Source organism: Aquarana catesbeiana, linkage group LG03 (assembly GCF_042186555.1).
Source record: "Aquarana catesbeiana isolate 2022-GZ linkage group LG03, ASM4218655v1, whole genome shotgun sequence".
Classification (NCBI taxonomy): Eukaryota; Metazoa; Chordata; class Amphibia; order Anura; family Ranidae; genus Aquarana; species Aquarana catesbeiana.
Genome location: NC_133326.1, coordinates 66,184,982 through 66,203,744, shown reverse-complemented (window position 1 = coordinate 66,203,744; position 18,763 = coordinate 66,184,982). Strand labels below are relative to the sequence as shown.

General features: G+C 42.2%; 1 protein-coding gene across 10 annotated transcripts in view; it reads right to left on the bottom strand.

The window, feature by feature from the left end:
• The window catches only part of FAM227B (family with sequence similarity 227 member B), a 651,639-nt gene that overhangs the window by 526,598 nt on the left and 106,278 nt on the right, over positions 1–18,763 (bottom strand). For all 10 annotated transcript variants that reach the window (XM_073618643.1, XM_073618642.1, XM_073618640.1 and 7 more), the window contains one exon: positions 9,139–9,376. In XM_073618643.1, the coding sequence (XP_073474744.1) occupies positions 9,139–9,376 (238 nt within the window). The remainder of the gene's footprint in view (positions 1–9,138; positions 9,377–18,763) is intronic.

Sequence of the window (18,763 nt, the reverse complement as noted above, 5' to 3'; positions counted from 1 at the left end):
GATAAAACTGCTTATCATACCAGAAATAGTTTTTTGACAGGCAGAAGGTCAAACTGTCAATCAGAAAATTCCGATGCCTCCTCGACAGATCTGAGGACCCCAGGGCCCACTGTACTGAGGTTAAGGCATCCTCGTGGCTGATGACCGTATATAAAGAGCCTACATCTGCCGTGATGAGAAAACAAGAGGGTGTGATGGCCAAAGACTCTAAAATCTGTATGATATGTTTTGTGTCCTTTAGGAATGCATTTGTTTTTGTAACAAGGGTTGGAGAAAGGTGTCAATGTATCGACCCAGTCTAGAGGAGACCGAGTCGATCCCATTGACTATGGGTCTCCCTGGTGGGTTAACACTATTCTTGTGGCTCTTGGGGAGAAAATAAATGATTGGTGTCCGACAAAACAGGGGGTCTAAATACTGGGCCTCCTTGGCATTAGGTACTCCTATGTGCTTCCCTCTTTGAACAAGAAAGTGAAGTTCGCCCTTAAACTCCAACATCGGATCCTTGGTCAGGATACTATAAGTATTATTATCACTTAACAAATTGTCCATTTCGTTCCTATAATAGGTTTTACTCAACAAGACCAACCCCCCTCCCTTGTCAGCGGGACGAATAATCAAATCATTCCTATCTGACAGGGCCTTAATACCTCTACTGATGTATAGAGGGTCTTTCGCTTTCTGAACTTTTAACGCATCCAAATCCTTCACCACCATATTCCTGAAAACTTTCAAGTGCTAAGCATCAGTGACAGGGGGATTGAACACTGACTTATTCCGTAAATTAGAATGATGACCCCCCTGGGTACTGGTATTGGTAGTTCTCACCGACGGGGTATTTAAAAAGTATTTTTTGATATTCAGTGTACGTATGAACTTCTGTAAGTTAACATATGTTTGAAACTTCTTTAGGTTACGGGTGGGGGCATATTTTAAACCCTTATCAAGTACTTTAATTTCCTCTTCACTTAAGGGTATTCCGCTCAGATTATATATCCCCGCACCTAATGGGGCTTTGTTCTTTTGAGTTTTGATGCCTCCTCTACTTCCTCTCTTGTTTTTCTTTTGCGCAGGAGAGTGCTTCCCTGTCCGGGTTCCTGAACCTGTATATCTCGTCTCCGGCCTGGGTTCGGGGGGATAAACGGAAGGCCCCTCCCTCGCCCTCCCCGGGCTCCGTGAAAATCCCCTCTTCCACGTGATTCCGGGTTGGCCAAAGGTGAAAAGCGATTTTGTGTAACCAAATGGTTACCATAATGTGGCTGCACTCTACCTCTAGTAGAATAATTAGATGGTGCAGAATAATTATAATTAGTGGTTGGGCAACTTTCTCTGTAGGGAAAGGGACCATTTTGGTGATATGATGGTGAATAATTAGATTGTTGTTGTTGATAACCACCATACATATCATTGGCTCCTACCGGTGCAGATGAAGAATGTCTGTATGGAGAATGGTGATAACTTCCCAGTTTCCCTCGACCCCTTCTGTTTTTACCTCTCTTGATGGGGGCATCCTGAAAACAGCCCCCAGTGGTAGGTGTACCCATATTGGGAAAGTCAGAGTCCTCATAGACATCATTACTCCTTGAATCAATTAGTGGAGTGTTAATCATGTCACCATTGGTAACATCTAGAGGAGGAATTTGAGTTTGAGTTATGGCAGGGGAGGTAACTTGCTATTTAAAAACATTGTTTTTACTAAAATCTTATAATTCCCTAATATATTTCTTCTTTTTCTTATTTTGGGTCTCTGTGTCCCATTTCACAAGTTTATTTTTCAACTCATTTGATAATCTCAAAAAATCCTCGGACTCCTTAAAGGGTTAAAGAGTGGCTTTGAGATCCCTAATTTGAGTTTCCAACTGTACCATCTTGCGACGTTTAAGTACTAATAAAAATTCTATAAGCTCTAAGCCTTTATCTATAAAAAATGTACTCCATTCTTTATTTATTCATTGATTCTGTTTATTTATTCATTGATTTTGTGGTATATGCATATTTACATATTTTAATTTTATTCCATCTGTATACGGATGAGGTGGTTGTACTGATGTCTCTTCATTTTTTCTAATTTTTCCTAATTTTCTCATATTTTCTCTAATTTTTTTATACTTTTATATTTTAAACCACCGTATGTGTAACACGGTATTTAACCATGGAATCATACTGATTGGTGATTAATTAAGTTTGTTTTGCTTTAGCAGTGGATAGTTCTATTCATATTTAGCTTCCTTTCAGTGACAACTTGGAGGGAATTATATGTGTTTCCGCTCCACACTTTCTATCAGGAAGTGTGTTAAAGCTGCCTTAGGGCCGATTGCTTTAGATGGGATGGGGGTGACCTTTTAAACTTTTCTCCCAACTGCTTATCATTTAGTTTGTTCTGGGGTATCCCTATGTTTATTTGGATCAGCTTTCCCATCCCTCTAGTTTTATACTAATTTAACTCTTTATTATTTTATCATCTCAAGGCTGTAGTTTTGTCTTGTTTGCACCCATCTCAGGCTAGCAGATGAGGTCAGTACTGCTCGTCCGTCACCATGGTGACTGGCCCAAACACTTACGTTGAAACGTGAGGTGAGCGCTGGGGACGGACTTCGGAGCTTATCAGGATCTCGCCTCCCTTCTTCGTTCCCATGGAAACGGTCTAACAGAGAGCGGGCTCGCCCTTAGGACGTGTCAACGTCAGCTGTCAATGGAGGATGCAGATCTTCCTCCACACGGAAACGATAACATTCGGACTATGGGAGGTATGACAGCTGCTAATTATTATATAATCAGTAGGCTATCGGTGGCTTTTACTTACCTGTGCCCTATTAGATCCTTTAGTATGTTGAAGCCCTGAGTTCCCACCACCAATAAGGTACGTCCACTCATCTGAGTTTCGATTGGATGGTGGGCAGGGTTTTAGCTTCCTGATTAATTGTTTGATGAATTGTTTGAACCAGTACTAAATATAAGAGCTGACGCATGGGCCCCCAATCAGATTCGCTGAGGAAGTCCATACGGACGATACGCGTGCGAGGGGCTCCGTGACGTCAGTACAGCCACCGATCTGGCTCTATTTTTATATGCTTTATACTCCTGCACTGGGAATCAGTAATACTCTTTTATTTCAATAAATTTTATATTGTTCGTATGGAGAGCACTATGTCCTGTTATTTTGTTTTAACATGATATATACCCATCGATGAGATTGACTCTGGGATACTGCAAGTGGACCTTCATCTTCATAATAACCCTGTGGAAGGGAATGCATGAGTGACCTTTCTGTTAGCGCATAAGGTCTACTCGATAAGGTGAGCGGCCTAGACTCCTGGTGGTGGAACACAGTGGTGTTGATACACGAATGCTCAGTTTATCTTAGTTTTCTTACCATCTGAGGAATTCCTTGTCTACAAGTGGGCAGTCATCCATCTCCTCGGATTAAGATATATTCTATGCCTCATACATCTTATATATTTTTATGTGTATATGCTTTACACGTTTACTAAGCGCTGCACTGCTATATTTTGTGAGGCATCTGAGGTTGCTGTGTTTGAGAGTATCTCAGACCATAAGATTTTAGAGCAGTCTCTGCGGTGGTTCGCTCCATCCTTAATCGGGTCAGTCTTTGCCTTGAAGCAAACGTTATGGGCTCATTATTGTAAAACAATTAAATGGTCGCAGCTTCAAAACTAAATAGGGACATGAGGTCTATCTTCAGATCTCAATCCGCTGGGCTTCCTTCTGTTTCAGATAGGTTTGGTCTGTTCAGTGATGACCTCTCCACAAGAGGTAGATTGCGGGGCCCATAATCATCAGAAAACACACAGCTTCATGTGCAGAGTTGTTTCCAGCCTCATCAAAAATCTCTGTAATTGCAGTGGAAAGTCATCTGTTTTCTTTTTTGTGACCATCCTTCGGACTGGCCACAGCTTCTGATGTTAATAAAGCTCTTAGCTCCGGTGCTGGACTTGCTGAAGATGCAGGGGGTGTCAATCTCAGTATACCTCAATAACCATTGCTCAGAAAACAGTTGGTCCAGATTTTCCTTCCATACATTTTGCAGTAGGAAGCTGTTGAAGCACATTCCTTATGTACAATTCTACTCCAGGTCTTAGTAGAGGATATTCTCTCTGTCTGGAACTTAAAGATCCAGGCATTGGATTGCTGGAGGGCTCTGTTCCCGGGGTGTTGCACAGCTAAAGATTGGTGGCTGATGGTTCAGAATCTAGAAAGGTTGAATTCTTCCCTTCAGGTATTGGAAGATAATAACCACTGATGCCAGTTTCTCCATTTGGTTTGAGGGTGGCTACAGTTCAGTGGACTTGGTCTCCACAGGAGAGCATACTGGCCATAAATATCTTGGAACAGTGTGCAGAGATGACCACCCTTAACTTTACGACCTATAATGTACGTGGCTTAAACGCTCCTATAAAAAGAAATAACGTAATAAAATAAATCAAACACTATAAAGCGGACGTAGTCCTATTACAAGAGACATATATCACACGACTCTAATTTAAAAATAATATCAAGTGACTATCCAATCTGGTACTATGGGGATTCTCCAATAAAAAGAGCTAAAGGGATAGCTATAGGATTTGCCAGAGGTGTAAAGTTTACCCTAGAGGACAGAGTTACAGACCCGGAAGGGAGGTATCTGTTACTGAAGGGTAAAATGAATGAGGAAGAATACTCCCTGGCAAATATCTATTGCCCCAACAGTAACCCAATAAAATACACAATTAACATTATAAAAAAAGTTCATGGACTTTAAGAAAGGATATACTATTCTGGATGGAGATTTTAACTTTTGTATGACTCCAGGGATTGATAGTACATCATGTGCTCAGAGGACTGGGAATGTACTGCGGAAGGCTTTAAAAAAGACCTTAAAACAGAATCAGCTGATAGAACGCAAAATGATAAATGCCGAGATTATACATTCCACTCCTCAGTGCATGGGACGTACTCGAGAATAGATTTCTTTTTGGTAGACCATAGATTGCTCGAGGCAGTTGTGAAGGTTGATATTAAAATCGCCACTTTTTTGGATCATGCGCCGGTAATGATGGGAATTAAGAATGAGGAAAAGCCAAATAGAAAAATCCCCTGGAGACTAAATGAAGAGTTACTACAAGATGAAAAGGCAGAAGAGAGGATCAGGCAGGAACTAGAATGGTACTTTAAAACTAATGATACGAAAGAAATATCAGAAGCCACATTGTGGGAGGCCCACAAGGCTTATGTTAGAGGTATTCTGATCCAACTGGGAACAGAAAGGAAAAAAGTGGGAATAAGGAGAAAGAACGCTCTGATAAAAGATATCATGAAGATAGAACAGCAACATAAAAAAAATAGGAAAGCTCGAAACCTTGGTGACTCTTATTCATAAAAGTGAAGAATTGAAAGAACTAGTCGAGCAAGACACACGTGCCGCCTATAATAAGATTAAAAAGGAAAGGTATCTTTGGGATAATAAGATAGGAAAACCCCTGGCAAGGATGTTAAAAAAGAAAATAGCAGTAAATTACATAGAAAAAATACAAGATAGCACAGGAACAATGGTTTATAATACATCAGGAATAGCTAAAATTTTTCAAGAATACTATGGGAAACTGTACGCGATCAATACGAATGAAACATCCGAGCAAAAAAACAAAAGAAAGGATAAAACCAGGCATTTTTTTAGAAGAAATAGATTTAAATAAAATCTCAGAAGAGCAAAGGATTGGGCTGGAGGAACCAGTAAAAGAGGAAGAGATAAGGAAAATATTAAGAGAGATTCCTTTGGGTAAGAGCTCAGGCCCGGATGGCCTGACAACGTTATACTATAGAAAGTTCGGAGATATCCTAGTCCCTAAATTATGTTCATACATAAATGGGATTGGAACCAAGTGGACAATAAGGAAGGAGGCTTTAGAGGCGGCCATAGCCATAATACCAAAAGAGGGGAAAGACACTTCATTATGTTCGAGTTATAGGCCAATCTCTTTGTTTAATGATGACATCAAGTTGTTTGCTGAAGTATTGGCGGGAAGGTTGAAACCATTAATGAGTGAACTAGTACATACCGACCAGGCAAGGTTCGTACCCGGTAGAGAATGCCGAGACAATGGAATCCGGACATTGCTTGTGGTGCATGAAATAAAGGAGTCCTGGACCCCCCGGTCTACTCCTGTTAATTGATGCTTAAAAAGCTTTTGACAGGGTAGACTGGGGGTTCATGCGAGACGCCCTAGCGAGGATGGGCATAGGTAATAGATACATGCAGTGGATAGGAGCGCTATATAATTGTCCCACAGCAAGGGTGAAAGTTAACGGCTCTGCTTCAGGACCCTTTGAAATGCACAATGGCACTAGACAAGGGTGCCCTCTGTCCCCCCTACTGTTTGTTCTGTCACTTGAACCATTATTGGCGAAAATATGACAGGACGCAGACATTAGGGGGATCAGGTCAGGAGAAGCGGAACATAAGATGGCCGCATATGCCGATGATATTTTGTTTTTTGTTTCATGCCCTAGGATAACTCTGCCAAACTTGATGAAAGAATTGAAAGAGTAGGTAGAATGCTTGAATTTTAAAATAAACCCAGTTAAGTCGGAGATCCTGAATATAAGTGTCCCTTTAGAAGAGGCACTTGTATACCAGGAGAAATTTCTATCTACTTGGAGAGAGAAAGAGCTAAAATATTTAGGGGTTAAAATTACAACGTCCATGGACACGTTATACCAAACTTCTTGCCCTTGCTGAATGAAATTAAAAATGACTTAAGTAAGATAGCGTCAAGACATGTGTCCTGGCTGGGGAGAATTAACTTGTTTAAAATGAGTCTACTGCCAAAGATCATGTATCAACTTCAGATGCTGCCGATCCCTCTCCCACAAGCATATTTTAAAACCTGGAAAACAATACTCCTTAGGTTTATCTGGAAAGGGAAAAAGCCAAGAATAAGCCTACATGTACTAACTAGAGACAAAAAGCAGGGGGGCCTTGGAGTTCCAGATTTAAAGAACTATCATAAAGCGGTTCTCCTCATGCGGGCTTTTGACTGGGCAAAAAATAATAAAAATAAAAGATGGGTGGAACTGGAAAATACAATTAGTAAGACATACTTGGGGATAGTGATTTGGGTACATGCACATTTTAAGGAATTTAGGAGAGAAATCACATAAGATGACACTTAAAACATTAGAGATATGGGATATGGTACATAAAAAAGAAAAGTGGAGCTATAACTCCCCATATATTGCACTTAAGGACACTGAATATTTTCCATTGGGGAAAAGTAATTTGTTTGGAAATTGGATAAAAAACAGAACGCACAATTAAAAGATGTGATGGTAAGGGGAAGGTTATGCACATAGAATAGTGGCAAGGGAACTCTGCAGGTGAATCTACAAGATTCAAAGTTCTACAACGAGTTGGGACAGGTTGTGTCTGGGACGAGGGTCCCACTGGCAATGGGGGTAGATGCATTTCTAACACCTTAGGGACCAGTTCTCCCTTATTTGACGCTTTTCCTCTGTTTCGTCTTCTGCCACATGTTTTGCGAAGAATCCGGAAGGGGGTAACATTGAAAATAATGTCAGCCGAGTTAGCCCAGAGGGCTTGGTACACTGACATAGCGAGTTTTTTGGGGTTCACTTCCTGGACACTCCCAGCCCAGGGAGACCTAATGGTCTTGAGTTCTGTATCTCAGCACTGTTGAGCCCCTGGAAGTCAGCTTCGGGGATCTTTAATTACAGGACTTGGAAATATTTTTTACTTTTTTTTGCCTGGGGTAAAGCCATGAAGGGGCACCCACAAAAATATGTGAGTGGGAGATTTCTTTTTCTTTTCCCAATCGGATAATTCGTCCCTATCAATTTTTTTCCAGAGGACGTTGTTTCTCACTCCTTGATTCATACAGTGGGTAACGTAGTCAGTCCCACCTGTTAGGACACTCTTGTGTCCTTGGGACTTGAATTTAATCTTGCAGAGGCCACTTTTTGAACCAATCGGGATATTCTGTTGGCTCTTTATCTCGCATGGTGGTTTCTTTGGTGGCTGTCGCTTTACTAGGTGGCGTGTCAGAGTTGGTGGCTCTTTCATGCAAGGAGCCATTCTTGGTCTCATATCATGATAAGGTGATGTTGCGTCCTCATCCATATTTTGCCTAGAGTGGTGCCTAGTTTTCACTTGAATCAAGACAATGTCTTGCCTTATTTTCTGATCTTCATTTGGCAGGAGTAAGATCACTGCATACTCTGGAGGTATTTCAGGCAGTCAAAATTACTTGAATTGTCACCGCAGGTCAGGAATCCTAGTTAACTATTTTCATTGGATTCGCCAGTTAATTATTCGAGCCTATGACGTGAAAGGGTAAGGCCCCTCACTGCTTTTTTTGGTAAAAACTCTCGCTACCAGGTGTGTGGGGGCATCTTGGGCCATCCGCCATCAGGATTTAGTGGCTCAGGATTTTAAGGCCATTACATGGTCTTTTGTTCATACATTCACAGAATTTTACCAGATGGATATCAAAGCCATGAAGCATACTGCTTTGGCCACAGTATGTTTTGGGCGGCAGAAGAAGTCCTTCTCAGGTGGCAGTTTCTCTGATTGTGTCTCCCTCCCCTCAAGTGCATTGCTTTAGGACATCCCATATAATCATATTTTTGGTAGCTCTGTGTCCCGTGATGTACGATAAAGAAAATAGGACTTTTTCGTCATACTTACCTGTAGAATCCTTTTCTTGGAGTACATCACGGGACACAGAGGTCCCTCCCATCTTTTTGTTGGCATATTCATTGCTTTGCTACAAAACTGAGGTCTTCCTGTGTAGGAGGGGTTATATAGGCGAGGACTTCCTGTTTGACTATATGCCAGTGTCCATTCACCAGTAGGTGGCATATAACCCATATAGTCATTATTATGGTTGCTCTGTGTCCCGTGATGTACTCCAAGAAAAGGATTTTACAGGTAAGTATGATGAAAAAATCCTATTTTTTTTTTAACAATTCTGCAAACTTAAAAAAATATTATTATTATATAGAATTCACCAATTTAACAAGAATGTTAGGTTCTTCTGAAGTTATATTACTCTATTTACATATGATCACAGTAAGATTGGAAAACTAGAAGTCAGTGAAAAGCAAGACCAGCATTCTACTTACCCCTATTTACTGAACAAAGATGATCTTCTGAGGTTGGTAAATATATTATCTGAGAAGAATAACTATTCAAAAAATTCAAGTGTTTTCCAATGTCTGCTTCTAAATCTTCAAAAACTTTGCTATTAAAGGGTACTTTCCTTAAAAAATCTTCATTAATCATTTCAAGTGAAAGGTTATTAGCAGAGAATAAATCTCCAGGTAGATTTTCTTCTAGAAGAGGATTTTCTGGCCAGTTTTTCTGTTCAGCAATAAAAAAATATTACCATTAGATTCAATTACTTCAGTTTACATTTTACAAAGTTTTTAATATGAATTGAGAATTGAAACAGAATATTACTTATGGATTCAATCTCATAATGTTAAAGGCTATGAACGTATGACAAAAACCCAGTAATGCAAAATTTACATATGCATACTCTAGCTCTATATTTAAAAGTTACAAATGTAGATAAAAAAACCTAAAAAAAACAAGTATCTATTTATCAATAACATAACTGAAAAAAAAGAAAACAGGAGCAACAGAAGAGTTGTTAGAAATGAGCGGGTTAAAGAGATAGGTTGCAGTAAATCCAGCTAGTTTGTTCCAAGTGAAGGTTCACTGGAAATTGGCAATTTACTTCAATGCCAAACCCCATTCACTATTCACTCAGGTAATGGTTAAATGGTTCAAAGAATCACTTTTCAGTTCACCACTGGCACTGGCAAAGCATAAAGTGGTCTTCCAAAAAGCTGTCTGCGCTCTAATGGCTTTCCTAAAGACATACCTGGCTATTATCTAAGCTTTCTGCACAATTATTATGGTGAAGGAAACTATCAGATACAGCATGCGCCACATTAGAGGTCTATCTGTGCCACCTGTGCCAATATCTACTTCAGAGTAAAACAGAAGCTAGTGCAGGTCTGCACCTGATTAACAAAAGGGAATATGACAGGTTTCCATCTAAAGAACTGCCACAGATATCCGCAAGGTGTGACCTTTTCATAGGGGATGTCTGCTGTCAGTAGACAGGTCACATCCCTCTCGCTCTGTCCATACAGTGTTTACAGAGCATGCACAGGATTAAAACCTTCCTCCTCCCTCCGTTCTGAGCTGAGCGGGGGTCAATATCGACTGTGAGATCAGAGCATGCAGCTCTGTTCTCTGTCCTGTGTGCTCTGCCTGTCACAGGCAGGATGGATCGCTCCTAATTAACAAAGCGGCTTGTACACCTTATATTAATTAGGAGCAGCATCTGCTCCATGTTCTATGTTTAGACCCCTTTCACACTGGTGCTCTTTTCAGGCATTTTAGCCCTAAAAATAGCACCTGAAAAGCACCTCTCTTGCCCCCCCAGTGTGAAAGCCCGAGTGCTTTCACACTGGGGCAGTGCGCTTGCAGGACCGGAAAAAAACTGAGGGCGGGTTTGAAATTGTGCGAATTCAGCTGAACTAAGCTGGATTTCAAACCGGCACTTCAGTCCAACTTAGGGGGCGATATGACAGAAGTCGCCAAGCGTAGTGCAGAAACCACTTTTGGGAATTGATGGGGCACTGAAAAGTTGGCGTCACACTGATTCAGGCGGTGCAATTGCTGGCAATAGGTTCCGATTTGGTATGCGATTTGACATGTCAAATCACATGCCAAATCAGTCCAATGTGAACGTGAACATTAAATTCATAGTGTATTTATTTTTAAAATCTAAAATTAATGAACTTGCAGATTTGTCAGATGGAAAAAATAACCACACAGGCAAACTCATTAAATTAGAAACAGGTGTTCCAGATTAGGTGACAATGATTAAAATATCCATAGAGAGTATTCAGGTGGAGCCTGTCTTATCTAAACCCCAGAAATCTAGGGTCCAGTGTTCTGTTTACTATTGGCATATATTGTCATCACTATTGTCATCATGCCAAGATCAAAAGTGCTCTCCCAGGCCCTCATAAAGAAGGTTGTCCATGGCTATGTGTCTGATTTAAAAATCACCAAATAGTTTAAATACATAATTCTGCTGTTAGGAAGATAATCTACAAGCAGTGTATTTAATGCGACTAAATTTGGCTAATTTGTTCAGGAATGGCTAGCCTAGCAAATTTAAAACCCAATAGCTGACCGTATGACCTTATCCAAAAACCCTAATGCCATGTACACACGAGTGGAATTTCCGACAGAAAAAGTCAGACGGGATCTTTTCATCGTATATTCCGATCGTGTTTATGCCCCATCGGACTTTTTACGTCGAAAATTCTGACGGACCTAGAAAGAGAACATGTTCTAAATTTTTCCGACGGAACCAATTCCTATCGGGAAAACTGCTCGTCTGTATGCTGTTCCAATGGACCAAAAACGATGCATGCTCTGAAGCATGTACAAAACGGAAGCTATTGGCTACTGGCCATTGAACTTCCTAATTTCTAGTCCCGTCGTACGTGTTGTACGTCACCACGTTCTTGACGGTCGGACTTTGGTGTGACTGTGTGTATGCAAGACAGCTTGAGCGGAATTCCGTCGGAGAAACCTTCAGAGTTTATTCCAACTGAAAAAACGCTCGTGTGTACATGGCATAACATTTAATTGCATTTCTAATCTACCCTACATAGGAGTTGTGCCAGAAATGTTCAAAGATTAAAGTTTAATCACAAATAGATTTTTTAACATAATGATTTGAAGCACACTAGTAAATCCACTAAGGAATGGTTCAAAAAAGATTAAATGGTTATACATTTGCCTAACGACAGCCCTGATTTGAATCCAGTTGAAATGTTGTGTGTGGATTTTAAACAAGCAACTCAAGTAAGAAAACTCCCACACACTGCAACTGAAGAAATTTGGCAAAGGGCAGTGGCCAGGAATTTCACCAAGGTAACATCAGAGACCAGTGCAAATGCTTGCTAGAAGTATTTTTTTCCCAAAAAAGAGCAATACCATCTTTTGAGGCTAATGCCCCGTACACACGGTCGGAGTTTGTTCGGACATTCCGACAACAAAATCCTCGGATTTTTTCCGACGGATGTTGGCTCAAACTTGTTTTGCCTACACACGGTCGCACAAAGTTGTCGGAATTTCCGATCGCCAAGAACGCGGTGACGTCAAGCACGTACGACGAGACTAGAAAAGGCCAGTTCAGAACCAAGCGAGGCACCCTTTGGGCTCCTTTTGCTAATCTCGTGTTAGTAAAAGTTTGGTGAGAGACGATTCGTGCTTTTTCAGACTCGTGGCTTTCAGATCGTTTTCTGCCGTTCAGTTTGTGCTTGTGGGTTTGTATCTGCTCTTCAGTGCGTGCAGTCAGTTCGTATTGGAGTTTTCTGTGCGATCTTGTCTGCTCGTTGCTGTTTTTCAGGTCGCTCTTCACAGGCCTTGCTGTTCTTCAGTGCGTTCTGTTACTTCGTTCTGAGCAGCCGACCGTTTTCTAGCCATGTTGCGTATGCGTACTCCTCGTAGAGTTTGTGCTGTGCGGGGGCTTGGTGTTGGGGTCCTGACCTTGACACAAGTCCAGTCCATGAAGAGGGTGGGGAGGAGTTCATGGACCAAGAATTGGTTGCTTCAGCGTGACCAGTTCTGTCATATGCCTTTGCTCCGTGAGATCCGTGAGAATAATCCTGATGATTTCAGGAACTTTCTCAGGATGACGGACCCCGTATTTCACCGTTTGTTGGCTTCGCTGACCCCCTATATCAGCAGGCAGGATACCTGCATGAGGCAAGCCATCACTCCGGAGCAGAGGTTGGTCGCTACCTTGCGGTATTTGGCCACAGGGAGAAGCCTGCAGGACCTCAAGTTCTCGACAGGCATCTCCCCCCAGGCTCTGGGGATCATTATCCCAGAGACCTGTTCTGCCATCATCCAGGTCCTACAGAAGGAGTATATGAAGGTAAGATTTTTATCCTTTTATATCACATTTTATTGTATTGAATGTTTGATAATATATTGTATTTCTTTCCTCATTCCCTAATTACCATGATTGTATTATGCTGTGAATGTCCCCTTTGTCCTCATGCATGCTGGATTTTTATGTAATTATTATTTTAGGTCCTTCATACATATTTGCCCTTCAATAACCTCCCCAGCATGGTGTCTCCTGCCCTATATTCACCTCATGTAGTTACTTAACAATGTATTTTATCAGCTCCATAGTAGTGCTTTACCCCAAACACCCCCTAAAACGTTTTGAAATGTTATTTTTGATTTAAATTCAGGCAGAGGGCCAGAGGCTTTTTTTTGTGGTGTCCCCAAATTTTTTGTAACCCTCCCTCCCCCAACTGCTAAGTCAGCTGATCCCAATTCTCTATCCTCAATCATCTATCTGCTGACTTTGCCAAACCCATACACACTATACCCATCTCTTTAGTGCTCAGATTTATGGATGAATTCCCCAAAGCATGTAGTGCAAGGGCCTGCCTGTATACTTTCCAATGGTACTGTTTAAAGTTCTTGTATCCTATTATGATCTTGATAGGTAATAGCAGAATGTCCAAATGTGCTCAAATGTGTACAGTGTGTATTTATATCTTTGTATTATGACACTTCTTACCTGTCCAGTGGGCTGCTAATAGTGTAACTAAGGAGGGGCTGTTCCAAGTAATACCCTGTATTTAGGCATTCATCTCTCAATGAAGTGAAGAGGGTTACCTGTCCAAGAGTTCCCCCCCCTATAATGTTAGAAATGGCCCATGAGAGGGGGGGGGGGGAATATGATAGGTGTACCTTATACTTTGTTGTTGTTAAATTCCCCTTAATAAATGCTATCTGGAGGTTGACCCATAATGTTTGTGTCTAATCTGCTTGCCAGGTTTCTGTGAAAAAATAGTAATGTTTATTGTTTTTTCCTCAACAGTTTCCTTCCACGCCACAGGAATGGCAGACTGTGGCCTCCCACTTTGCCCAGCGGTGGGACTTTCCTAACTGCGGAGGGGCAATTGATGGGAAACACGTCCACATCGTCCCACCACCCAACTCGGGGTCGTACTATTATAATTACAAGGGGTTTAATAGTATAGTGATGTTGGCGGTGGTGTCGGCTAATTACGACTTCTTGTATGTGGACGTGGGGAAGAATGGCCGGATGTCCGATGGTGGAGTGATCACCCAGACGGAGTTCTACAGGCGTCTCCAGAATGGCAGCTTGGACTTGCCACCTCCAGAGGACAATGTTGAAGGTCTCCCATTTGTGTTCGTTGCTGATGAAGCATTTGCGCTGGGGGACCACCTGATGCGGCCATTCCTGATGAGGACCCTCACCCCGGAACAGAGGGTTTTTAATTACCGGCTGGCCAGAGCCCGAAGAGTGGTGGAGAACACATTTGGAATCCTGGCCAGCCGGTTCCGATTATTTATGACACCCATCCATATGGCGGAGTATAAACTGAACCATATAATACTTGCCTGCTGTGTTCTCCATAATTTTCTACGAAAACATTCAGCCAACTATGCTGGCTCAGTTGGGCCTGAGGCTGGAATCCCAAATACATCAACAATGACGGCACTTTAAAGCGGCCATCCTGGCTTGCCCTCCCTGAATGCCCGTGATGTCCGGTTACGATACCTGGAGTTCTTTGCGGGTAGGGGGGCTATCAATATGCCAGACAATATGTGACACCTTTTTCAAATAAAAAACAACCAAAAGAAATTCTTGGTGGACATTTACTGCTTGTGTTTGTTTTAGCTGACCCTGACAGAAATGTGTTGAGTGCAGAAAATGTCGTGATTGGGTAACCTTATAAAAAACAGTGTTGGCTGGTACTTCCTAAATGCAAAAACACATTTCACTACAAGTGCACTTGCAACTGCACTGAACCTGCACTTGTAGTGCAAAGAGGATTTGCCCTTAGGAAATAACCCCCATTTGTGCATAAAACAACAATTACATCACCCCAAAAGTGTTGTAGTGTTGAGACAATAATCCACACATTCTTGAGTAAGGCACTTTTTTATACCTGCACAATCACATGCGCATTTACCAAAGGTTTTTAAAACAAACCAACATGTTTGTTGTATAACAATGTTTGCAGTAGCATTATGAAAAATCAAAATATCCATTTCAGATAAAACAGGCCTGTGTAAAACCAACAAGAAAGCCAAAAAACTTGAACTTACAAAGTTCACATTAGGTAAAACCTGAAGGCTATATCAGACATCAGTATTTAGGAACTGGGTTTGATATAGCGTTCAGATGGGGGGAAATCACCCCTGGAAAAGCCAAATTTGGAAGATGCACACCAATTTACAAATGTCCACATGTGCTATCTGCCATCATGGGGGATCAAGGGACGTGTTTGGGGGGAGCAAGCCCTTCCTCAACACTACTTTATAATTGAGGAAGGGGTTGCCCCCCCAAAACGCGTTCATTGATCTCCCGTGATGGCAGATAGCACATGTTGGCACACTGTGTGCATCCTCCAAATTTGGCTTTTCTAAACATTGAAAAAAGTTTGGTACGATAAAACAGGTGATTTTGTGGGGTTTAAATTCGCCCCAAAACATCAATGATGTTATTATTTTTTTTAATAACATCACTGATTTGTTGATGTATGTTTTGCAATTGGAGATTACACCCCATGATCTCCCCGATGAGTATCTGGGCACTTTCAGATGTAAAGCGTTCTGGATCCCTCACATCACGATCACCTAAAAAGAGATAAAGAACAAAAAAAAAGGTCTCAAAAATCTGCCACCAGCCATCTCTTTTACCTGAGTCTGTGGTCGCAGACACTCACCTGTTGTGGTGCCAATCTCCACCACGTCTTCTTCTTCCTCCTGCTCAGCTTCTTGGGTTGGTATTTCCCCTTCTTCCAGAGAGGGGGGGTCTCTGGTCTCCTGGGATGAGGGGTGTCCGAGTCTTTTCTCCCCTATGTAAAACAAAAATGGTATACTTAGCACACAGATATTTGATGGCAATAGAACTATAGAAATAGGAAACATTGCTTGGAAGTGGGGTACAATTGTCTATTTTAGCCGAGTTCCAAGATGTATATTTTTTATTGCCCTTTGTCAAGCTGCAATACTTTACCTGTTTGGTACAAGCTTCACAGATGGAGACCCCCCTATAGTATACACTGGAGCACCTGTGTGGCCCCCTAATAAAAATGGTGTTCTGGTGTCCCACACTAGTGCTCCAGTGTCCAGATGTGAAAACAGCTGCTCAGTGTCCTCTCCTTACACACAATCTAGTTTGCATTTCATTCTAGTAACAAACCCATCTACACAAACAAATATTTGGCATCCAAGTAGGCCCCCAAAAATGTGTGAAAATGCATATGGCCTAAACAATTGTGTTCTAGAGGCCGAAAGAAAAATGTTTGATACGAACGAATAATGTGCCCATGAACATTAAAGTTGACCTTTGGAAACGTTACAACTAATCAAAGCATATGGAGCAGAACGAACGTAATAAAGACAGAAAGAATAGGAACACAGCACAACTACTTACTTTTTTGCAGCACTCTCCGGATCTTTTGGTACTGCTCTGGCTCTCTCAACTTCAGGTCCGACCACCGCTTCTTGAGCTGATCTTTAGACCTTCGTACCCCGAAATTCCGCTCTAGACTCCTGACCACTTTTGGCCTTTCGGATATTGGGGTTGGGGTAAGGCCCATATTTTCCGTCATAGTCGGACTTCCTCATGATGTCGACCATCTCCAACATCTCCCCAAACGACATATTTGTGGCCTTAAAACGTCTCCTTCTGGATCGGGACGTGCCTGGATCTGCCCTTTCCTCCTCCTCCTCCTCCTCGTTGCTACAATTAGCCCGCACCTGCTGTATGTCCGCCATCATGCTCTTCCCCCACTGCGCCGAACGAAAAGGGGCGGGGAATACACTAGAAAGAACGTCAGGGGCGGGCGGAGTTACACGCATGCGCAGTGTATATAAAGCGTAACACGCGTGCGTATTACGTTTGATCTGTGAGCGGAGGAAGGAGCATTGAACGCGGCGATCGTAAGAACGAAGGTAAGAGACAAACTTGGGCCTATACTGCTTCTATAGATTGAGGCCTATATTGTAACAAGATTAGGAGAGTTTGGTGTGACATTAGGCTTTGTCTTGTGTTGTGTCTTGCAGTGAACATGGATATGGTACTGAAAGATCAGGACTTCATTTCAGTCTTCATAGAGATGCTAAGGGAGCTGCCCTGTCTGTGGGAGATTAAACAACCCCATTACAAGAACCAAGCAAAGAGGAAGGCAGCACTGGAGCAATTGTGTGAAATTGTGAAGCAGGTGATCCCCACGGCAGACATCACTTTTTTAAAGATTTTCATTGGTGGCCTGAGGAGCACATATCTGAGGGAGCGCAAGAAAGTCCTGGATTCACAGAGATCCGGAGCAGCAGAAGACATCTATGTCCCCAGGATGTTGTACTACGACAGGCTGCACAGGCCAGACTGAACCCAGGTCATCACTCTCCAGTCTTCCTTCCACGCTTCCTTTCCCCCCGGCTGAGGCTTCTGACGCCCAACCTGGGCCTTCCAGGCCACATGTGGAGGAGCCCAGATTGAGCCAGATATAGCATTCCTCTAAATATTTCTGCTTGTCCAATCAATGATGTTAACTAGATGTTAGTTGGGAGTACTAATTTATGATTGTGATTGATGACGCAAAAACTAAAACCATGTCCCTTTTTCATACACAGGGAAGTCTCAGCCAGGAGGTGGCCGGGCCGAGCCGGCTGGCTGATCTGCAGGTCCCTCCACCCCCCCTGGAAACAGAAAGTGGCAGTAGGAGGAGTACCCTAGAGGAGGCTGCTATCAGATTTTTTTGTAGGGCTACAGAGGTCCTGGGAGCACCCCACACCAGGCAGGAGAACATTGCTGCATTCATAGCCTATAAAATGCAGAGGATGGAGGAGGGCCAAAAAGCCATGTGTGAGGCCCTCATATCAGAGGCTCTGGCGAAAGGTATGAGGGGCCAAATTACACCTCAAACACACCTTCGCGATGGTCCTCCTCCTCCTCCTGCAGGTCCTACTCCTCCTCCAGGTCCTACTCCTCCTCCTGCCACATCTCCAACTGCACAGCCACAGCCCGGAAGGAAGTGTGAAAGGAAGACCAGACAGTGAGGACCCTGGATCCAGTCTGGTAGGCCAAAAGATGCAGCCTCTTGTGATACCACAGCCTGGGGACACTGATGTCATCTGCTGCTATCCGGATCTCTGTGAATCCCGGACCAGACTGCCCTCCCTTACATATGGACTCCTCAGGCCACCAATTTTGATGTTCAAGAATTGATGTCTGCCGTGGGGGTCCCAGGCTTCACTAATTTCTCCTGTTGATCCAGTGTTGCCTTCCTCTTTGTTTGTTTGGTTCTGAGCCCTTAATAAAGGATTTTTGTTTTGAATTATACTCTCCTATGTGTTTTACTTCAAAAATGATGGTTTGTTTGTGAGGATTCAGGTACATTTCTAATATACAATGTGAAATGAACAAGGGACACCAACAACAAAAAATCTCATGGAGATTAAATAATAAAAGATATCAATGGTGTTGGGGTAACTTGCCACACAAAACACACACAAAAATATTCTGTAGTAAAAATAAAAATAACATTGAACAAAGATCAGCCTTGGAAAAAATCCAAACATTAAAGAAAAAAAAAAGGCTTAAAAACAAAAAAAAAAAAAACATAAAAAATATAAAACTGTCAGATGTGA